The 24,492-nt window shown below is 40.2% G+C and overlaps 1 protein-coding gene across 2 annotated transcripts in view; it reads left to right on the plus strand.

Annotated features, from left to right (window-relative positions):
* STK32A (serine/threonine kinase 32A) overlaps positions 1–24,492 on the plus strand; it is a 123,119-nt gene that overhangs the window by 16,347 nt on the left and 82,280 nt on the right. For both annotated transcript variants that reach the window (XM_007194188.2, XM_007194189.2), the window contains exons 3-4: positions 21,316–21,371; positions 22,839–22,990. In XM_007194188.2, the coding sequence (XP_007194250.2) occupies positions 21,316–21,371; positions 22,839–22,990 (208 nt within the window). The remainder of the gene's footprint in view (positions 1–21,315; positions 21,372–22,838; positions 22,991–24,492) is intronic.

The following is a 24,492-nucleotide window of genomic DNA, read 5'->3' on the forward strand; positions in this document are numbered from 1 at the left end:
CTTATCCGTTCTTCTGCCTCAGTTATTCTGCTATTGATTCCTTCTAGAGAATTTTTAATTTCATTTACTGTGTTGTTCATCATTGTTTGTTTGCTCTTTAGTTCTTCTAGGTCCTTGTTAAACATTTCTTGTATTTTCTCCATTCTATTTCCAAGATTTTGGATCATCTTTACTATCATTACTCTGAATTCTTTTTCAGGTAGACTGCCTCGTTCCTCTTCATTTGTTAGGTCTGGTGTGTTTTGACCCTGCTCCTTCATCTGCTGTGTGTTTCTCTGTTTTCTCATTTTGCTTAACTTACTGTGTTTGGGGTCTCCTTTTCGCAGGCTGCAGGTTCATAGTTCCCGTTGTTTTTGGTGTCTGCCCCCAGTGGCTAAGGTTGGTTCAGTGCGTTGTGTAGGTTTCCTGGTGGAGGAGACTAGTGCCTGTGTTTTGGTGGATGAGGCTGGATCTTGTCTTTCTGGTGAGCAGAACTGCATCTCGTGGTGTATTTTGGGGTGTCTGTGACCTTATTATGATTTTAGGCAGCCTCTCTGTCAATGGGTGGGGTTTGTGTTCCTGTCTTGCTAGTTGTTTGGCATAGGGTGTCCAGCACTGTAGCTTGCTGGTTGTTGCGTGGAGCTGGGTCTTAGCACTGAGATGGAGATGTGTGGGAGAGCTTTCACCATTTGTTATTACGTGGAGCCAGGAGGTCTCTGGTGGACCAATGTCCTGAACTCGGGTCTGCCACCTCAGAGGCTCAGGCCTGACACTAGGGCAGAGCACCAAGACTCTGTCAGCCACATGGCTCAGAAGAAAAGGGAGAAAGAAAGAAAGAAAAAAATAAATAAAATAAAATAACGTTATTAAAATAAAAAGTAAAAAATAATTACTAAAAATAAAAAAACTAAAATGTAATTAAATAAAAAGAAAGAAGAGAGCAACCAAGCCGAAAAACAAATTCACCAATGATAACACGTGCTAAAAACTATACTAAAAAAAAAAAAAAAGGACAGACAAAACCCCAGGACAAATGGTAAAAGCAAAGCTATACAGACAAAATCACACAGAGAAACATATACATACACACTCACAAAAAGAGGAAAAGGAAAAAAATTGTATATCTATATATAAAAAAGAGAAGGAGGAAGAGAGCAACCAAATCAATAAACAAATCTACCAATGATAATAAACTCTAAATACTAAACTAAGATGAACATAAAAGCAGAAACAAATTAGTTGCAGAAAGCAAACCTCAAGTCTACAGTTGCTCCCAGAGTCCACTGCCTCCATTTAGGGATGATTTGTTGTCTATTCAGGTATACCAGAGATTCAGGGTACATCAAGTTGATTGTGGAGATTTAATCTGCTGCTCCTGAGGCTGCTGGGAGAAATTTCCCTTTTTCTTCTTTGTTCACACAGCTCCCGGGATTCAGCTTTGGATTTGGCCACGTCTCTGCGTGTAGGTCACCTGAGGGCATATGTTCCCTGCCCAGAGAGGACGGGGTTAAAGAAGCAGCTGATCAGGGAGCTCTGGCTCACTCAGGCTGTGGGGAAGGAGGGGTATGGATGCGGGGCGAGCCTGCGGCGGTAGAGGCCGGCATGGCATTGCAATAGCCTGAGGCGCGCAGTGTGTTCTCCTGGGGAAGTTGTCCCTGGATCACGGGACCCTGGCAGTGGCGGGCTGCACCGGCTCCCGGGAGGGGAGGTGTGGAGAGTGACCTGTGCTTGCACACAGGCTTCTTGGTGGCGGCAGCAGCAGCCTTAGCGTCTCATGCCCGTCTCTGGTGTCTGCGCTGATAGCCGCGGCTCACGCCCGTCTCTGGAGTTCGTTTAGGCGGTGTTCTGAATCCCCTCTCCTTGCGCACCAGGAAACCATGGTCTCTTGCCTCTTAGGCAGGTCCAGACTTTTTCCCGGACTCCCTCCCGGCTAGCTGTGGCGCACTAGCCCCCTTCAGGCTGTGTTCACGCCGCCAACACCAGTCCTCTCCCTGCGATCCGACCGAAGGTCAAGCCTCAGCTCCCAGCCCCCGCCCGCCCCGGCGGGTGAGCAGACGAGCCTCTCAGGCTGGTGAGTGCTGGTCAGCACCGATCCTCTGTGCGGGAATCTCTCCGTTTTGCCCTCCGCACCCCTGTTGCTGTGCTCTTCTCCATGGCTCCGACACTTCCCCCCGACTCACCCCCTGTCTCCGCCTGTGAAGGGGGTTCCTAGTGTGTGGAAACCTTTCCTCCTTCACAGCTCCCTCCCACTGGTGCAGGTCCTGTCCCTATTCTTTTGTCTCTGTTTTTTCTTTTTTCTTTTGCCCTACCCAGGTACGTGGGGAGTTTCTTGCCTTTTGGGAGGTCTGAGGTCTTCTGCCAGCGTTCAGTAGGTGTTCTGTAGGGGTTGTTCCACATGTAGATGTATTTCTGATGTATTTGTGGGGAGGAAGGTGATCTCCACGTCTTACTCCCCCGCCATCTTGAAGGTCTCCGACCAAAAATTTTAAGATTACCTTTTTTCTTGTTGTGTGTGTGTCTAGTATTTAAGGATTGTGGAAATAGAATTTTTTCCACAATGAGAACTTAGAGAAGTCACTTGTCTGTCTGATCCCTGGTTTTCTCATGTGTAAATGGGGGTTATTAATAGTATCTGCCTCAAATATTTTTGGTGGAAATAAAGAGAGATTACCCATAAAAAGTGTTTAGCATACTGCCTGGCACATAGTAATTGCTCAATAAGTTATTACTACTGTTATCATAATCACAATTTTTAATGCTCTTACTTGGCAAATAAAAAATAAAAGCTGGGCTTCCCTGTGGTGCAGTGGTTAAGAATCTGCCTGCCAATGCAGGGGACATGCGTTTAAGCCCTGGTCCGGGAAGATGCCACATGCTGCGGAGCAACTAAGCCCGTGTGCCACAACTACTGAAGCCTGCATGCCTAGAGCCCATGCTCCACAACAAGAGAAGCCACCGCAGTGAGAAGCCCGCGCACCACAATGAAGAGTAGCCTGCATTCACCTCAACTAGAGAAAGCCCGCGTGCAGCAATGAAGACCCAACACCGCCAAAAAATAAATAAAATTTAAAAAAAATAAAATAAAATATAAAAGCTATCCAATATTGGTTTTCCTTTTCTCCCCCAGTTTTTGTTTGCTTTTTGTTTTTGAGGTAGATGGGATTTTCTGATCTGTAAAATCCAAAAATACAATTTTAATTTTTAAGAAGTTCTATGTAGTTAACATTTAAGTATCTAAGATAAAAAAGAAAGAGGTGACCTCTCTCAATTAGGACAATCATATTCATTTGAGGTGAAAGATGGTGCTGCCTGGGCTAACAGAGTGGCAATGGAGATGGAAAGCTGAGAGTTTATTCAACATGTATTTTCAATATAAAATAATTGAGAGTTACTGATGGTTTGAAGGTGGACTAAGAGGAAAAGAACAAAATCAAGAATGAATTCTAGGCTTTTGCTTGAGAAGGCAAGTAGATGGCAGTGACAGTTTGCTGAGATACAGAAGAAGGGGGGCTGAAGGGTTGCAGACATGTTTAGTCATAGTTAAGTGTTCTTGGTTGGATGCATAAAATGACTGTGCATAAAATGGTGATGTCAAGTAGGAGGCTGAGATCTCAAGGCCAGAGACGAGTGGAAAAGTCTGGGTCAGAGAAACAAAGATGTGGTTTTTAATTTTATGGGGAGGGATGAGTCTGCCTTGGGAGGGTAAGGAGAAACAGAGGAGAAGAACCCCCGTATTTAGCAGTCAGGCAGAGGAAAGCAATCAGCTAAGGAAATTGAGAAGGAACAGCCTGTAAGACATGAAAAACATTTGTCGTGAAATGTAAGAGAGAAGACTTCTTCGAGAAGGAGGAAGTAGTCTCTTGTGCTGAATGTTCCTGGGTGGTTGAGTAAAGTGAGAAGTATCTGTGGGATTAGGCAATCAGCAGGATATAGGTGATACTGACAAAAGCAGTTCAACTGGGGATATGGGGGCAAGAGCCAGAGTCTGGGGAATTAGGAGTGTTTGGGAGGGAAGGACGTGGACACGGCCAGTACAGTAAACCCTTTCAAGAAGTTTACTCTAAAGGGAAGCAGAGAAATGAGCCAAGAGCTGAAGCTGAGTATGATGTTAAGGGAGGGTTGTTTTTTTTTATATAAAGAGGAGATGCTAGAGCAAGTCTTAGCTGATGATTTCTTCCCTTTATATTGGTTAATTCCTGTGAAATGCTGTGACCAGGAACCAGGGCTGGCTTCATCCACATGAGACCAATGCAGGCACACAGTGCCTTGTGTTCACAAGGGCCCCACACGTGGGCTTCACTGCCTCCAGTTGCTGTCTCTAAATTTTTACTAATTTTATCTTAGAATTTATGTTTTTGAGGTCTGATGGGGCAGTGGATCACCTGCCAGGGGCTTGGAGCTTTGCCTCATAGTCTGTCCCATCCCTAGGAAGCCTTCTAAGTCAGTTACCTAGACCCTCGTACCCTCCACCTACAGCAAAGATTTGGGTGCTGATGAGGGGGATGTTTGGGGGTGAGCACCCCCATGACATACTCAGATGGGGCATGGTGGTGGCTGTCATTGCCTCAGGCTGGCAGTTTGGTAGGTGGCCAGCTGGGCACTGTCTCTTGGGATCTCACCCACCCCCACCTTCCCATCCAGATACTGAGTATGTCATGGAGTTCGATTTGGAATCAAGTGATGTAAAGATGTACTCACCACCCAGTAACGTTCTTGTTAGGAGTGGCAGCAGAGACCAACTACCAAAATGCACTTTATCATCAGATCAGCCAGCAATTTAAACATAGCAGGACTGAGGCGTAGGAAGGTTAAACCACTGAAATCGGATAGCCACATGGCTACATCCTGAATCTTGATGTAAATGAATCTCATTTATTTCAGTTATAGATATCCTCCCACATGGCCAACCAGAATGAATTTAAAAAATTAAACAAACCTAGGGGATTGCTTTTGAATAAGAATACATCAGACACTCATTACGTGCCTACCAGTGCATCCTGCTGTCGGAGAGCTGAGTCATTTCATTTCACAGTGGCATTCATCTTCACGTCTGCTATCACTCACACACGTATCCCTTCAGTGTTATTGCTGAAGTGTTACGGGTTCAATATATAACACCTCTTCTTCCCTGGAGTTAATTACGCAGTTCGTCACTACTCTTGAGCTTTACTTGTCTTCCTCTATTCATTTTGATTCCAAGGACAACAATTTCAATGACCTGCATCCATGTCTTTCATTTCACCGTCCTGATCATCATCAGTCACTCACTCTTCAACCTTTTTTAGATCAACTTCATTGTATGATACCTTGTAGAATAATTTTGATTTACTTTTATAAAATATTAAAGTCATTGTCATTTTGATAACTTCATTTTGTGTCCAGGGTATAACATACCAGGAAAAATGTTCTAAACTACGGCTTGATTGAAGCATTAAAAAGAATTTCTGTTGAAGACTCAGGTTCCTAATTGGTAACTAGAATTGACTTGCTTGCTTTCCTCAGTGCGTTTCCACTGAAAACTATGTAGTCGAGGAGTCTGAAGTCAAGGTGTTGGCAGGGTCATGCCCCCTCTGGATTCTCTAGGGGAGGCTTCTCCCTTGCCTCTTCCGGCTTCTGGTGGCCCCCGGAGTTCTTTGGCTTGTGGCAGCATCACTGTAGTCTCTGACTCTGTCTTCATATGGTCTGTGTCTGTGTGCAGGCTTCTCTCTTCTTACAAGGGTACCAGTCATATTGGTTTAGGGGCCTAGCCTACCTTACTCTGGTACAACCTCATCTTAACTAATTACATCTGCAACAACGTCATTCCCAAATAAGATCACATTCTTTGGTACTAGCGGTTGTGACTCCTATGTATCTTTTTTGGGGGGACACTCAACTCATAACCTATACCCTTGGTTTGATTGCTAACTCCAGCCATTACTAGCTCTACGACCTTGAGCAAGTTACCTATTCTCTTCTCAATGTTTTACTTGTGTTTTGGGGCTAATAAGAATTATATGGGGGCTTCCCTGGTAGCGCAGTGGTTGAGAATCTGCCTGCCAATGCAGGGGACTTGGGTTCGAGCCCTGGTTTGGGAGGATCCCACATGCCGCGGAGCAACTAGGCCCGTGAGCCACAACTGCTGAGCCTGCGCGTCTGGAGCCTGTGCTCCGCAACAAGAGAGGCCACGATAGTGAGAGGCCCGCGCACCGCGATGAAGAGTGGCCCCCGCTTGCCGCAGCTAGAGAAAGCCCTCGCACAGAAACGAAGACCCAACACAGCCAAAAATAAATAAATAAATAAAATAAAAATAAAGGAATTCCTTAAAAAAAAAAAAAAAGAATTATATGAAATAATGCAAGGGAAATGCCTAGCACAGTGCTTCATATAGTAAGTGTTTGAAAGTGCTATCAGATTACCATTTGATTTGTGAATGGGGCTTATACTTAGGGTTTTATGTTAGGATTCTGGTTTAGAGGTAGTATATCTCTCACTTAGAAGACATCTATTAATTGTTAACATGGGATCTATAAATAGGATTCTGAGGAACCCTGTGATTTATACCAAGACTAGTTTGTATGCTTGTGTTCTTTATTCTCCCTGGAAAAAGAGTCCACGTATTCACCCAAGGAGTCCATGCCACCCCCTCAAGTTTAAGATTGTGCTTGTACTCATATTTAGCAATTCATGGTGAGGTTATAGGGAACCTTCAATATAGAAAACTTAGAGCTGAGTCAGAGAGACAGGTGGATGTCAGGTGGAACAAGAGAAACCAGTGCTCCCAGGAGTTTGTCTCAAAACGGGGTACTGGGGCTTCCCTGGTGGCACAGTGGTTGAGAATCTGCCTGCCAATGCAGGGGACACGGGTTCGAGCCCTGGTCTGGGAAGATCCCACATGCTGCGGAGCAACTAGGCCCGTAAGCCACAACTACTGAGCCTGCGCATCTGGAGCCTATGCTCCGCAACAAGAGAGGCCGCGACGGTGAGAGACCTGCGCACCGCGAAGAAGAGTGGCCCCCGCTTGCCGCAACTAGAGAAAGCCCTCGCACAGAAACAAAGACCCAACACAGCCAAAAAATTAATTAATTAATTAATTAAAAACCAACGTTTAAAAAAAAAAAAAAAGTTAGTCGACTTCAGAATTTTCTAACTCAACATCCTAGCTATTGTTTTCTGGAGTGAAGCCTGCTGTCGACAAGTTCCACCCTCTGCTCAGAACTTTCAGACAAGGGTTTAGGTCTCCACACTTAAAGATGAACAGATAATCAAGGATTTTCGGACATGTGGGAAAGGCTTCTAATAGGACTGACGGTTACTAAAACACTTGAACAGAAAAAACAGCAACTTGACGAAAACTATCAGAGAGAGATGTGATATAGCGACCAAAAATTTATTTTGATGGAAAAAAAATAGGATACCAAGAGAGCAACATTCATAGACCAAAAATTAGTGTGAGGAGAAAAAATTACAGCAAAAATGGAAAAATTCCAAAGGTTCAGAAGATAGATTTAAGAAAATTTCCTAGAATAATGAACAGAGATAGAAAACAGAAGGGTAAGTACAAGAAAACTTAAGAGCCAGTCTAAGAGTTCTAGTTTTAAATAACAGCAGGTACAAAAATAGAGCAAGAGAAAATAAAAGGGAGGAAACCACTATATAATTTAAAGGAAAAGGAAAAGCCCAGAACTTTTCCAGATTGAATGAGCCTATCAAGTGCCCAGCATGACAAATAAAATAAGCCCATATAATCATAAAATTTCAAAACATTCAACACAAATACACAATCCCGCAAGGTTCCAGAGAAGAAAACTGTTACATCAGAGAGTCTGGCATCAAAATAGCTTTAGACGTAAGAGCCACACAAAAAGCTAGAAATTAAGGAGAGCCAGGCCTCAAAATTTTGAAGGAAATTGAACTTAGAATTCAATACTCAGCCAAACTTGCAATTGAGCGTGAGTAGAATAAAATATTTTGCATATATATAAGGCTTCAAAAATTTACCTCCCATGCAATCCTTCCTTCAAAACTGTTGTAGAATGCACTCCACGAAAACAGGGGAATCAAGCAAGAAAGAGGGAGACAGTGCATGCAATAAGCAGGGACTCCTTCGTGAAAGAGGAGTGAAGGAAATCCCTAGGACGACTGTGACGAGGAGCCCAAGAATGACAGCTGTGAAGCAAAAAGGATAAAGAGTCCAGATTGGAGGGCTCTGGTAGAGACATTTTCAGGAAGATGGCCTTGTGATTGATGCACTTGAACATGTTGAAAGGGAACTTAGACAACTAGAGAAGAGTTTGAGATTGAATTAGGAAAAAGGCTACAGAAAAGCAAACAAGTATAAACAAGACAGTTATTAACTCCAGGGAAAACCAAAAAAAAACATGTGCAAGAAGGGAAAACCAGTTGTGGTTTACTACATGACTCAGGTGTGTGTACCATTTCTATACTCATAATCATGGAAATACTGAATATTGATCTAATTGAAATTATTTTATCAGATACAGCTATACTGTATTAGAAAGATAGGAGCATGTTGGGGTAAGACCAAAAGACCAAGGAAGTGAGCTAAATGCCCACCTGCCACCTTGAAAATTCAGTAAGGAATGCCTAAAACTGACAAGAAAAAAAAAAAATACTATTTAGATGATACGGTGGAAACTACCAATCTTATTAGCTCAAAGAAGCAAAAGTGTTAGCTTCTTGGCCAGAAGAGTTTGAAGCGTGAGACAAGTGGATCACAGGACTAACATCAGTGTTTAATGTAGATAGATATAGATACATACCTCTGATAAAAATAAAAATGTCTAGAAGATAGAAAAACTAATCAAAATAGTAATCACTGTTATCTTTAGATGATTTTGTTTTTCTTCTACTTTTCTGTATTTATGATGAGCATATTAGTTTTATATAAAAATATTCATTATGAACAAGAAATTGAAACTCAGAAACAGCCAGTAAATTTCCTAATTCCATTTATCTTGTAAGTGGTGGATCTAGGATTCCAGTGCAATTCTGTCCAACTCAAATCATTTCTTATCTTTCCTCAAAGCATTCCATCTTCACTAAAAACCAAGAAGCAAAATTGCCATGCCACAATACTTGCTCCCCTCTCGATAGAGCTTCTTTCTATACCAAACATTTGATTGCTTTCATTTGTCTGCTTATTTGCCTATGTATTTATTTATACTCATTTAATTCCAGAAAGATTCAAGAATGAATTCCAAAGATACATACACTATAGCAAAAATAAAACAAAAGTGAGGCAGGGGCATTGGATTATCCAGGTTCTCGCAAATACAACTGAATGAGTCATACTCAGTTTCCTGAGGATGTGACTTAATCCCAAGCTCCTTTTGATTTTCCATCGGTGCCTAGCACAGTCCTGGGCACAGAGATGCTCAAAGAATATTGGTTGATTTGACTTGCTAGTAAAGCTATGGCTTCTGGAGGACTGAGTTGAACTTCTTTCCTCCTTGTTGTGACTGTCTTGAAAGGGTGTAAGTAGTTTTTTTGCTAACTGCCTCCACTTGGGAATATAGCATGATGACTAAACATTCACCTAATTAATGGAAAACTGGTAAAATCCACCAAAAGAACTATTTTTAACCAGTGCTTCAATTTTTTTGGGTCCTTTTATTCCCTTTTTGGCAAATCATGCGGTGTCCATTCTTAAAAATAAATGGGCAAAGTGACAGCAGGAGGTATACGGAAGGTATGATGAGGTATATGGAAAACTAATTTAATGTGGTTACCTTCCAGTTGCCATAGTGAGATACATTTACTTCTGTTTGAAGATCATGCAGCAGTGACAAAGGCAATATCCTTTGACTCCTGCTGTTAATTATCCTTCAGTTCCTGGGGTTTTCATCCATGTCCTTGCTTAGGATAGTTGTTGGTTATGAGGTTGGTAGGGTGGAAGATGGCAGTTCAGAGAATGGCAGTTCTTGACACTTTTGGGCTCAAAGAATGAGTATATCAATCCTTGAGGTGTTTAAGATATAAATTTAGTGCCTTCAGAGAAATCTAAAGTTGTCACCATTCAAATGGAGACTTTCTTTTTTAATTGCCTAGCTCATTAAGAAGCCTTTTGATAATAGGTCGTTGGTAAGACATTCCTTAGGAGCTACGCTACCCATTTTATTTAAAAAAAATTTTTTTTTTAATTTTTAATTGAAGTATAGTTGATTTACAATGTTGTATGGAGGTACCAATTTTAAATGATGACATGCTAGGAAATAAACATGAAGAAAAATATCTTTAAAATGTTTCCTCCTAAGCTATTACATACTCTGTTAAAGTTTGGTGATGGTACTTCCTCCACTTAATAAGCATTGATTATGCATGTGCTACGTGCCCAACATGATTGTAGGCAATGTAGATACCATAGTCAACAGGATGGGCCCGGTGTCTGCCTTCATAGAGGGTATATTCTTGGTACTGTTCATCCTGTGTGATGTCCCAACATCATTTTTCCTAATGTTTTGGCAAGAAAAGCATTGTTCTGGGCTGATACCACAGTGACTCATCCAGTAACAATAGCGAAAACAGTAATAATGATACTTTTATTGAGTTCTAACTAAAAACTCTTGATAAGCACCTTTGATATGCCTTATTTCACCTAGTCCTCCTAATAACCTTGGAAGGGATACTAAATGCAATCAGTTTTACAGAGGAGGAAATTTAAACTCAGAGAAGTTAACTAAAGTCCATAGCTAGTAAGCAGTGCAGCCAAAACCCAAACCCAGACTTTCATGCTCATAACCACCGTATTGTATTGCAAAACTTCCAGGACTCAACTGTACTATTAAAATCACCAAACTTGGAGCCACGCATAGTCGGTTTCAAGTCCAAGCACCACCCACCCCTGGGAAATTTAACTGTTTTGGGTCTCTGTAACTCATCCACAAAGTGGCAATAATATGACAACCTTATGGTGTTTTGGTAAGGATTAATTAGGATAATGTATATAAATATCCTAATCAGTGGATCAGTGCCTATACAATGGGTGTACATAATAGATAATGAGTATAATTATCAACTTTGACCTAAGATGTGGCACAGTGCAGGCAACAGAGGCCTATTAATTATTTATAGACACCATTATTAATTTGCTTCCAATTCATGGGGATGGGGGCAGAGGTAGAAGGGGAGGTCTGAGGCCTTGGAAATCAAATTAAGTAAACTATTTATTGAGAGCCCCTTCACACTAGGGTTTGAGTCGCTCAGTAAGTACATCCACCCTGCCCTCCACTGCTTGGTCACCTGTTCAACTCTTACCCTCTCTGCGAGGCCCAAATGAAATGCTGCCCTTCCCTGAAGCTCTTTTCATCTTCTGTAGTAGGAAGAAATTTCTCCCACCTTAGAACGCCCATGGATTTTACTGGACAAAACAGTGGTTCGTAAATAAAGCCCTGCAGACTGGTTCCGGGAAGTTTCCATCAAAATCCCCCAGGGAGTGGATTAAAATACAGATTCTTAGGTCCAGCCTCCAGAGTCTGATTCAGATGAGGCCCATGTATCTGCATCTTTAAAACAGTGTTTTGTGTGATTTTGGTGGGCAGACATATGTGGGAATCCCTGTAGGACAACATGAGGCTCTCAGTACATATGCATTCCTTTACATTGCAGTCGTTTATGTGTATGTTTCATTTCTTTTCCTTGGAGATTATCTTTCTGATACTCCAATTCAATGTAGGGATAAAAATAAGAAAAAATAGAAAGAGGAAGTCCCTTGTAACATTTTTCTCAGGTCCTAATCATCTTCTCTAAGATGTTCTGCTGCATTCCCTGGACAGCTGTTCCTGCTGTATGTTCCCATGACACTCTGATTTTCTCCCTACAGCAGTGGAGCTTGTATTAGTTGGAACTTGAATGAGTTTTGCTAAAAACATAAAAATTTAAAAATTATTGGAAGAATATCAGGGTGCCTGCAGAGTAATCAAGATAGGCCCTATCTGAATAGAAAGCCGTACATTTTAATGCTATCAGGGATCCCTTTTTATCTTGCAAGTCTACTTTATTCCATGTGTTGGTTTCATTTCCTGGGACCTACTGACCTGCTTTTTCTCCATTTGGCCAGTTCCGTTCTCATGTTCAGAAAGCTTTGTGATAGCGGGGGAAGCGTGCATTTCCAGATCAGAAAACCCTGCATGCAGAGTATGTAGATTGGAATGGCTCAGGTCAGTCCCACTCCGAGCCCAGGGCTTCTGGCGAAGCGTGGGGGACGTGACGAGTGACAGATACCAGTGACCGCACATGGTTGGTGGGATCAGTGTTATAAGACAGGATCCATGAAAAAAAGATCTTGCTGAAGAAGACAAGCCAGAAAGACGGACACTGTTGTGAGACAAGTCTTCCCCTGACTCTGTGCTGCATAAACTACTTTCTCGGGTACAATTACCTACATTTAATGGGCTGCAGCAGAAAACAGCATTTGAGGAACAGCTCCAGACTCCACCCCTTGCAGCTGTCCCTTGCTTACGCTGTGGCCTTGAGAAAATTACTTAATTACACTGGGCTGCAGTTTGCTCAGCTTAAAAAAAAATGGCAATAGTAGTAGTACTATTTCATCGGATTGATGGAAAATTAAGATAATATATCTATATAACGTGCTTAGACTAATGCCTGATATTCCTTACAAAAATGTTAGCTATTAGCTATTATTAATTATTCTGTTGTCCCACAGACTGTCAGCCCCAGGAAGGTAGGCAACCTTGGCTTTCTTTCTCCCCAGCACAGAGCACAATGCCTGGTTGTTACTGCGTGAGCCATCAGTACAGCTTTGCTGTCGGTGAACGCAGATCACGTTCAGTGAGAAACACCTGCACTCTACTCCACCTAAGTGTCTATTCTGCTGTAGTGGGGGGAGGGAGGGGGGAGGAATTACACACACTTACGCGCGCGTGCACACACACACACACACACACACACACACACACACACTTCCTGAACTGGAGTGAAGAAGGGGCACATGGGGCCAGCTAAGCCATTACTGTCTCCGTGTTGAATTGACTTTGCCTTTAGAGAATCACAGCCAACCCCAGTGTCATGTTTAAGCAACCAATGTGTGTAATGCATCAATTGGGACCAAATAGCCCTGGAATTTAACATCATGCTGTATAAGTAAAGGGTTTACTAAATAAATTGCCAGCATAAGCAAGATATGGCGAGCCTGCTTCAAGAGGATATTTCCCAAAGCACTTAAAAGTATCCACTTATTAACAATCACATTGGCATGATGGCATGCAAGGAAATGATTGATTGTTTTGGCTTTTAATTTAAGCAGTAGCAGGAGTTTTTAGAATTGTTGGAATTTGGAAACTTTTTTGTTCTGTGTATCGTGGATAGATATAACCTTAGAATAAATTATGTTGTATTTTAGAAATGTCAAAAGCTATTGATTTAAAATACAAGTACATGCTTTTAACAAAAAAAAAAAATGCCTTTTTTAAAAAGTCTTAAGTCCAGAGGGACAAAAAGGGAAAGATTGATACATTTGACCATATAAAATTTGACTATAAAATATAAATTTAACACTTAAGTTTTCTACCTTATTAAAAATGTTTTAAAGTCAAAAGCCAAATGGACAGCCTAGAAAAATATTTCCGAGATGTACTAAGAGAAAGTTAATTTACTTAACATGTTAAATGCATTTGCAAATCAATAAGAATAACTCATTAAAAACAGGCAAAATATATGAATAGGCAGTTCTTTGAAAAAATAAATGTACAAAGATATGAGACTTTACTCATTACAGAAATACAGCTGACCTTTGAACAACAATTGTGCGGTCCACTAATTTTTTTCAATAAATACGTACTACGGTAACTACAGTAGTACACGATCTACCTTGGATTAAATCCGCAGATACGAAACCACAGATATGGAGGGACCTCAGATTTGGAAGGCTGACTATAAATTACATGTGGATTTTTGCTGAGAGCAGGGCTGGCATCCCTAACCCCCTACATCGTTCAAGGGTCAACTGTCTAAAGTAAATAATTCAATTTTTTTTCACTTGTCAGATAAAGGACAGTTGATGTGACAGTGTTGGCAGGGAGGTGGACAAAATGTCACTCTTACACGTTGCTGGAAGGAGATTGGGTGCAACATCTTTGGAGGGCTGTTGACAATATCCATTAAATTGGAAAATCCACATCATCTTTGTCCCAGTAGTTCTACTTTTATAAAGTTAGCCTACAACACATGTACATAAGCTGATCAAGGATGTTTATGGTAGTATTGTAGGAAATAGCAGATAATTAAATCATCTTTGAAAGTCCATAAACAGGCTATATATTTTATGGTATATTTATGCAATGAAGTATAAAGGAGCTATTTAAAATAATTAGATATAGAGCTATATGTAATGGTATGAAAGGACAGAAGCAGTATAATTATGTAGAAAGGGCTTATAATCTCTGTTCCTACAAGAATGTTAGTACCTTGCTATTGCTGTCAAAAGGGAATACATATAATATGCAGGAAAAATCTCTTAAAGGGTACAGAAGAAATGGTTAATAGTGGTTGCCTTCTAGGAATAGAACTAAAATTTTGGAATGGGAAGAAGACTTAATTTTCTCTGGATAATTGTACTTTATCATTTGTAACTTTTAGCTTTCAGTGGGCCAGACATTATACTTCTGGTTTATAGCACCTCATCTTCAAAACCAATTAGCTCTGCTCTACAGATGGGGACCTTGTGATTTGAAAAGATGGAGTAACTTATCTAGGGTCCCACCGCTGGTGTCCTTGTTCTCTTATCAATAGAAAGGTTTACAGAAATATCAAGGAGTGCGGTTCTCAATAATCTCACGTATGTTCATGATTCCATACTTAGGAAGGCTGAAATATTTTTAAGGAAAAAATAAAATATTTTCCAAATATTTTTACCTCAAAAGCAGAAAAAAGAATGGATTTTCTGCTTTACTTTCTAGAATGCTCTTCTCCCTAATTCCAAGTGTCAGGGTGGTATAACAAAGTCTAAAAAGTGTTTCCCCTTTTCTTTCCTTCAACACTGTTTATTGACCAGAATGTTTAGACTGGGGAGATGGTAAGAGAAGTAGAAAAAAGGAAATAAAGAGCATCAGGCCTGAATCCCACCATCAGTACGCTTCCGTTTAGGGAAAGACTTGGGAAAGCCTGACTTGTGATTCTAGAAGGATAGACAAAGAAGTCCCACCTTGCTTCCCCTGATTCTACCTCTGGAACGGGTGGACACACAGCAAGAATAACCTTAAGACAGCTATAGAGATTAAAAATGTGGGTGCAGGATCAGAAAGGTGTATATGAATTTACATGAAGGTGGATTTATTCTATCTGCTCCTCCGCTCAAGTGTTGGGTGTGGCTTTGTGACAACAGTCAACTGCTGTCCCCTCAGTTGGTCTTACTGAACATGTGACTTATAAATTCAAGCCTACCAAAGAGCTGAGTGTGATTTTCGTGCTTAAACATTTGTTTTTCATACAATAGCCCCTAAAGGCAATTCCTTGGGTGCTCACACAAGGAAAACCAAACTGGATTGGACTTTGACAGACTGTCTTGGTCTTCAAATGGGGTACCTTCTCCGAGGATTTACATGTGTAGCTTTGACTGAATAGGTTTTGCCTTACTTTCTGACTTACGAACATAACCCCAAGATGAGTGAGTCACAATACTAGTTATAATCATGGCCAATTATTTAATCTCTCTGTGGCTGAACACGCTTATCTGTAAAAGCTGTAAGGTTATTGAGAGAATACAATGAGACATACAAAGGAAACATACATAAACAGACCTCTAATGCCTATAGAATTTCTGTGTCTGGTTGATTAGTGGAGAATGTGCACCTATCCAAAAGAAAAGCTCTAAAATAAGTTCTTTTAAGATACTTAGTTTTAAAAATAAATAAAAATATTCCATGGGATATCATAACGTTAGGATCTGTTCAGCTTTGTCTATTAACCTGATATACCTTCAGGCAGCCTTAAGAATACTGTGTGTACTGACATGACGGTTGCTAAGACTGGGGTGAGAAGACCTGTGTGAAAGCAAGACTCTGAGGCAGAGGGTAAGGTGCTGGAGGTTGAGCTGCTGTTGCCTGTTTGTTTCCCCGCGGGCCACATTCCCTGGCCCAGCCCCATCAGAGTAAGTGAGAACCAGATTCTGTCTCTCCCTACACTCAACCATGACCTTCAAAACCCCACAAAGACCCAGGGTCTAACAGGGTCTCCAGGAGACCCTTTTTATCTTCTTGGCACCAGAGCTTCTCCAGGAACCAGAAGGAAACTTTTAGAACATGACACAAGGACAAGACACAAGAAGAAGGCACAACAAAGGTTAACTTTGCTTCAGAGATTGAAGAACACACTGCTGCAAGGCCACCACACCACAGACTGCAAAGCCCAGATGTGTAGAAATGACACTGACAGCTGCCATTTACTTCCGTGTTGCCTGCTAATATCCATGTGTCATGATAGCAGCTTACCGTGGTATTTGCTGGGAGCTCTGAATTAGCCTATTCCCTAAGCAGTAGTAGTAGTACTAGTAAAAGTAGTTTTTTCCAGTTCATATTCTAAGTACTTTACATATGTTGACTCATTTCATTTTGCTATAAACTCTATGATGTATATACTATTTTGATCCCTATTTTATCAATGAAGATACAGAGCATGGAAATAAATTGCCAGGAAAAAAAAAAAAAAAGAAATTGCCAGGATTACACAAGTATTCATTGTAGGAACTGCAATTTGAGCTCAGGTAGTCTGTCTCCACAGACTGTGCTCTTAATCTCAGGGGCTGGCAAATTTTTTGTAAAGGGCCAGCTAGTAAATATTATCGATTTTCATATGGTCTCTGTTGCATATTCTTTATTGTTTTTTTTAAATCCTTTAAAAATGTAAAACCAATCTTAGCTCACAGGAGGCACAAATACAGGCAGCAGGCCCATTTTAGCTGTGGGCCATATGTAATCTGCTGGTTAACACTGCACAGATTGATCAAAGGTTTAAGCACACAGTGGGTGTGCTATTACATACTCCCCTTAGGCAAATCCTATATGCCTATAATATAACTGGTTTTCTGTTGACAAAATAATCCACAGTTCTGACTTCATCTCTCTCTCTCATTTTGTCTGAATTGATGAGGTTTGGTTGCCTTTTCAATCAGCCTTCCTCCAAACTAGTGTTGCTGTTGTTGGACATTTAAGAAGGGACCGTAAGGATGGAATAAGAGCTTATTTTTCAGTCACTTTCAGTGTGTCATCGGCGTTCTCTGCAGGATGTATTATTATACAGGGAAGTGACCTTAGGCACTATGGCATTGGACTGGAGTTGGATCTTTCTTTGACTGACTAGAAACAAAGGCATAAATAAGATGTAGTGTCTCTAAAACCTCAAGGTTGCCACTTTTCTGGGACCTCACCTGACATTAATTAAGGCAGTTCTGCTAGTAGAAATTTATCAGCAACCTGGCGTCTAATCCTTTATCATTTTCATTAAAGCTTAAAATGGCTTATAAAGAGACATGGTTCGTGAAATGGATTGATATTGCAATGGAACTTCCTGCTTTCTAGGTACCTGCTATATACTTGGAGATTCAAAACATCATTACAGCATTGTAGGCTATGTTGCTAGTGAAGAAACCACTGTGAGTTATTGGATTTGCTAAAAATGAAATCAATCTTGGTTATGTGTTTTTTTTTTTTAACACTTCCATAGTACATAATGCATAACTCAACCTCATGTGATGAGTGTGAGGAAATCATTGCACTGGTTATTTCAGTTTGAAACTTAAGAAAAAACTTATAAAAGTGTTTTTCAAGTTATTTTGACCACAGCTCATAGTAAAATATAGACTAAAAAATTCTCATGATAGAGTACACGTCTATCTACACACAGATGTAACCTGAAACAAAAGTTTCAGAGTCAATACTACTCTAACTACATTTGAGACATTTCTGATACTTTATTATCGATTCTATTCCATTAAATTTTTTAATGTTCTTTATTGCAACTAAATTTATTTCATAACTTATTAATGGGTCTTGACTCAGTTTGAAAAACACTTCCCTAGAAGACCCACATTCTCACACTGCTCTGGTTTACAAGAAGCAATTGTTTGGGGGTTCTTCTGTATCTTTACAGCTTACTTTATTTGCTGAGAACCAGATTTATGTGAGATTTACGTGTAAATCACTGTACCAGGCTCTATGGGAAGTGCAAAGAGATGCCTTCAACTACCTCAAGCCAGGAATTTTCTGAGTTGCCAGGAAAACACAGGTGAACAAAGCAACATATAATCTCTGCCCTCATAGAGTTTATGGTCTAGTGAATGAAAGAAACTCAGAACTCAAGGAGTTTGGGAAGATAACATAGTCAAGTGAATGACTTAAGTAAGTAAACTGTTTTATTAGCATTTTTCTGGATAAAAAGTGTTTCCTTATCTAGCAGGGTCAGTCCCATTTTTACAGATGAGAAAATGGAGACTCAGAATCTGTCATTTAGGCTTAAAGACTTAAATATAAGGCATGACACCATAAAACTCCTAGAATAGAACATAGGCAAAACATTCTCTGACATAAATTGTACCAATGTTTTCTTAGGTCAGTCTCCCAAAGCAATAGAGGTAAAAGAAAAAATAAACAAATGGGACCTAATCAAATTTATAAGCCTTTGCACAGCAAAGGAAACCATAAACAAAAAGACAACCTATGGACTGGGAGAAAATATTTGCAAATGATGTGACAGACAAGGGCTTAATTTCCAAAATATACAAACAGCTCATACAACTCAACAACAAAAAAACCAAACAACCCAATTGAAAAATGGGCAGAAAACCTAATAGACATTTCTCCAAAGAAGAAATACAGATGGCGAATAAGCACATGAAAAGATGCTCAGCATCACTAATTATTAGAGGAGTGCAAGTCAAAACTGCAGTGAGGTACCACCTCACACCAGTCAGAAAGGACATCATTACAAATGCTGGAAAGGGTGTGGAGAAAAGGGAACCCTCTTACACTGTTGGTGGGAATGTAAATTGGTGCAGCCACTGTGGAAAACAGTATGGTGGTTCCTCAAAAAACTAAAAATAGAGTTGCATTATGATCCAGCAATCCCACTCCTGGGCATATAGCCAGACAAAACTATAATTCAAAAAGATACGTGCACCCCTATGTTCATAGCTGCATTATTTACAATAGCCAAGACATGGAAGCAACCTAAATGTCCATCAACAGAGGAATGGATAAAGAAGATGTGGTATATATACAATGGAATATTACTCAGACATAAAAAAAGAATGAAATAATGCCATTTGCAGCAACATGGATGGACCTAGAGATTATCATACTAAGTGAAGTAAGCCAGACAGAGAAAGACAAATATCATATGATATCACTTATATGTGGAATCTAAAAAAAAAATGATACAAATGAACTTATCTACGAGACAGAAAAGACTCAGTTCTAGAGAACAGACTTGTGGTTGCCAAGGGGAAGGGGTGAGTGGGGGAGGGAAGGACTGGGAGTTCGTGATTAGCAGATGCAAACTATTATATATAGGATGGGTAAACAACAAGGTCCTACTGTATAGCACAGGGAACTGTATTCAATATCCTGTGATAAACCATAATGGAAAAGAATATGAAAAAGAATATACATATATGTGTAACTGAATCACTTTACAGGAGAAATTAACATAACATTGTAAATCAACTATACTTCAATAAAATTTTTTTAAAAAAGCATCTGTCATTTAGCAGAATTACATCATTGTTTTCAGGCCAAATCCAGGATTATTTGTAATAGACATGCTGCCTCACGTGATTAAATGTTTTTTTGTATTTCTTCTGAAATAAAGTGAGTTGGGAGTTTAGAAAAAGTGATGATTAAGTCACATTATAAAAATGTTTTAACCTTGAGAAAGCTTGGAAGATGAGAGGTCCCATTACTCGTCTCTCTTTCCTTCAGAAGGAGCTCATCTGATTTTTTTTTTGAAATCGACAAATTATATCTTTTAAAGAGAAGAATGGCACCTTCTTGTATTTTGCAATCTTTTCTGATTAAATTCTTAAAATCCCTCATTTGGGGCTTCCCTGGTGGCGCAGTGGTTGAGAATCCGCCTGCCAATGCAGGGGACGCGGGTTCAGGCCCTGGTCTGGGAGGATACCACATGCCGCGGAGCAACTGGGCCCGTGAGCCACAACTACTGAGCCTGCGCGTCTGGAGCCTGTGCTCCGCAACAAGAGAGGCCGCGATAGTGAAAGGCCCGCGCACCGCGATGAAGAGTGGCCCCCGCTTGCCGCAACTAGAGAAAGCCCTCGCACAGAAACGAAGACCCAACACAGCCATAAATAAATTAATAAATTAATTAATAAATAAATTTTAAAAAAAATCCCTCATTTGGAATTTTACTCATCTAAATCCTTATTTCAAAAATCAGGAAAGAAAGTGGGACATTTTCTGAAGATCATCAAGGCAGGGAACCCAAGAATGTCACCTGTCTGGGAGAATCTATGCTTTGTTCTTCTCTTCACCAAGCATTTCTTGAGCATTGACCCAAGAGACCATGCTATCTATAAACTAAACATCTACTGCTTCTGACTCCTAGGAGTGAACATGTTATTATTTTTTAATTGATGTATAGTTGATTTAAAATGTATTAGTTTCAGGTGTACAGCACAGTGATTCAATATTTTTATAGATTATATTCCATTTAAAGTTTAGGAGTGGAAATTTTTAAATGGCAGATGGAAAAGATCATCTCAACTTCAAATGAAGTGTATAAAATAGACTTTTATACTCATAATCATCCTCATCTCTTAGATATCTGTGCCTTGGGGATCAACTCATTCTGTAAACTTACATGTGTAATAGTTTCTTACTTGGGAAAATTGAGATCATTGAGATACACGAAAGAGTGGTTTTAGTGAGAAAACAGACAAGGAGAAGATTTTTAAAGGGCCAACCCTTAGTAGAACTGTATGCACAGAGGACCAGGTCTCTGGCCACCTATGTGAAACGCTCTGTTATATCCACTTAGAGCCCAACAACTTCTATCTTTCTTAACATTCACCAAGAGTTTTAATTGTCCACTCATTTTGTGACTATTTAATCCATAAGAGTTTATCTGTGGAGCCCTCACTAGACTACAGTCTCCATAAAAGTAGAGATTTTATTTCTACTCTATTACTACTATATCCCCCAGTACTAAGCAATGTGATTAAGTGTTAAATGTCTATTGGATGAATGAATGGTCATGTTAAGGAATGTTGTTTTAAATAAAGTACTTAGGTTTAGTTCAATCTTTATATATTATTCATTAGCTACTAAAAGAGCACCTGAATCACTCATGATGTTCTTTCTGTTTGTTTTACAGTCAACTTTGACCACTTTGAAATTTTAAGAGCCATTGGAAAAGGCAGTTTTGGGAAGGTGAGAACAAAAATGATCAACCAATAATGGGGTATATAGCTCAGAGAACAAAGAGCCCAAGAAGGTTCAGATTAGTTACTGGGACCACAGTAAATGATAATTCAGAGATGTTTTTATAATGGGTTTTTATAAAATTATTGCCACAGTTTGAGCAAAGTATGAGACAGGCAGCTACATAGTGAACATGTATGTTCTCAGAATTATCTCAAAGTCAAATCAGTTTACTCACTAGAGTTTGAGGCTTTCTCTGCACTAATGGGGAGAGTAAAATTTCATAATCATTTGCAAGTTGTACCAGTACATTCAGTAACAGTTGTCTTGTCAGTATAAGAATTAAATCTTTTCATGTGGGAAAGAAGCCACCTGATTTCTGTTTTCCCCAATTGTACCATAGTTTTTTTTTTTTTTTTTTTTTTTTTTTTTTTTTTTTTTTTAAATTTTATTTTCATGAAATCCTTTTCACCAGCGCCTATTTTTTCCGTATATATTTGTTTATTTATTTATTTTTTTGGTTGTGCTGGGTCTTCGGTTCGTGCGAGGGCTTTCTCTAGTTGCGGCAAGTGGGGGCCACTCTTCATCGCGGTGCGGGGACCGCTCTTCATCGCGGTGCGCGGGCCTTTCACTATCGCGGCCCCTCCCGTTGCGGGGCACAGGCTCCAGACGCGCAGGCTCAGCAGCTGTGGCTCACGGGCCCAGCTGCTCCGTGGCATGTGGGATCTTCCCAGACCAGGGCTCGAACCCGTGTCTCCTGCATTAGCAGGCAGATTCTCAACCACTGCGCCACCAGGGAAGCCCCTGTACCATAGTTTTATTTTTAAAAACCTACCATAAAAAACCTACACATTCAGTCCAATTCTTTGTAAGGATCTTCTAGATTCATATCCTGATTACTGTTGTGTCTTGTGGAAACATACTTTAACAGAATATCTCATATTTCATAGTGAACTTGCATTTTAGAATCATCTGCTGTCAACTTTATCAGGCATTATATGAACCTCTAAAAGAATTTCAAAAATATGCACATCATGCTTAGTGTTTTTCCCCATGCTTCAGGTCCTTTTTGGTTGTATCACCTATGGCTGTCAACAGAAATTCTTGCACAATATTGTTCATCTTGACAGTTTAGTCATGCCTATTTTGGTCACTAAAAAGCAGAATAAGGATGTTGTTAGTTATTGGAAGATTCCTGACATGGAGGCAGCTATTTTCCCCAAAATGCTGTCTTAAAAATCCCCAGAAGCAAAAACAGGCAAACTTGTTTGAGAAGGCAGAGATTTAGAAACTGACTTGGTACAGGGGAAGAAAATGAAATTTTTTTACTCTGAAATCAGAGCTAAGTGGCAACTTTAACATCAGAGACTTTGCAAGTGATGGGGCCTCCATGCTGTGATAAACGGTCTTGTTCTGTCTCATTCCCATGATCCATCATCTCCTTAATCACTTTCTCACTCTGGCTGGCACCGTTAGGTCTGCATCGTACAGAAGAATGATACCAAGAAGATGTATGCGATGAAGTACATGAACAAACAAAAGTGTGTGGAGCGCAATGAAGTGAGGAATGTCTTCAAGGAGCTCCAGATCATGCAGGGGCTAGAGCATCCTTTCCTGGTTAATTTGTGGTAAGTGGTTTTCTTGGACCTTCACCTCCAAATCCTGTTACATAAACACATCCTGATTTCTATGTGTGCATGGGCAAAACCCTCACTGGGATCTTCCTCGGGACTTTCGTTCACCTTGGTTTCTTTGACTTTATAAAGAAACAAAAATGTTACATTATCACCAGTAAATACTGCTCAGTTCAGTTGCCATATTTCCCCTTGTCCTTGAGGTCAGTAATTTTTTTTAAAGCATTGTCATTCAATAGGCTGGCAGGGAATGAGTTCAGATGTCTTCTCACTCATTAGGTCTTTTTCCCCCTTACTTGTGGGGCAGGGACTTGGAGTGCAAAGTATGGCATCACTGGCAGAAGATGAGGTTGACTGTTAGGACTTGTACACTTTCTCCTTAAAGTGATTGGCAATCAACCTGATTTCCTTGCAGCCTACTTCTTAAGCAGCCACATATATACCTGTGAGTTGGAAAAGGACGGGTGCTGCCTTTCTCACCAAATAGGCTTTAACACAACCGGAGCTAATTTATGTCAGTAGCTAGACATTAAATGACTGATCTGCTCTTAAAGCCATTATCATAATCCAAGCCTTAGAAGACCGGCAGAGACGCTTGCATTATCTATTACTTCCTGCTCTCTTCTTACCCATGGAGGTCTTTATGTGGCTGGCTCGTTTTGCTCTACATTTTAATGCATCCATTATGTTAAGAGCCAGTTCTTAAAGCTAATTCAGTATGACTGTTATTTAAATATGTATACCAAGCAGTTCTTACATACTAGCAAAGGGGGGAAAAAAAAAAAAGATCTCTATTCAGAGAATACTAATGGAAAAATCATCGAAATATCACTGTGTGTTTAGGGAGATTCTCTGGAGGAATCAGTGCATAAAACCTGTCTCCCTCCATCTTTAATTAATACAGTTCACTTAATACACAATTTGCTTGAAGACTCTATGCCACAGTTGAAAAGAAGATGGTTCTGTGTGACTTGGAAATAGGTCTATTAGAGTTTATGCACTCTTCAGACATGGGGAAGCTCATTTTGGCCCAGCCTCGGTGTATTTAATCAGTATTTTACAATGGCCTATTCACAATGCTGCCACGTAAAGAGTTAAATGGATGCAGCTCTTTCTTCCCCATCCTTAGCAATCATCAAATTGCATTTTTTTCCCTCTCTTCACAATGATGATCCTCCCTTTGTTCAAACTCACAATGTCCTCCTTCAAAAGTTCAACCAACTACTTTTCTTCTTTTAAGACCAGGAACCCTTTGTTAAGGCACATTTAGCATTTTGCCCTCTCATGCTTGTCTGTCATCCCTGAGGAGGCCATGTTGATTTCATTCTATTCCCATTTTTTTTTTAAATAACATGAGTGTTGTGAGACTTTAAGCTGGCCAAAGAGTATAGATTTTGCTACTTGCTCACTTGGTTTCATTTCAGACATCATTCTCTTGTCTGTGCATGCTGACTTGGCGATAACAGGACATATATCCTTTTCTACCCTTCTTCTCA

Source organism: Balaenoptera acutorostrata, chromosome 2, assembly GCF_949987535.1.
Source record: "Balaenoptera acutorostrata chromosome 2, mBalAcu1.1, whole genome shotgun sequence".
Lineage (NCBI taxonomy): Eukaryota > Metazoa > Chordata > Mammalia > Artiodactyla > Balaenopteridae > Balaenoptera > Balaenoptera acutorostrata.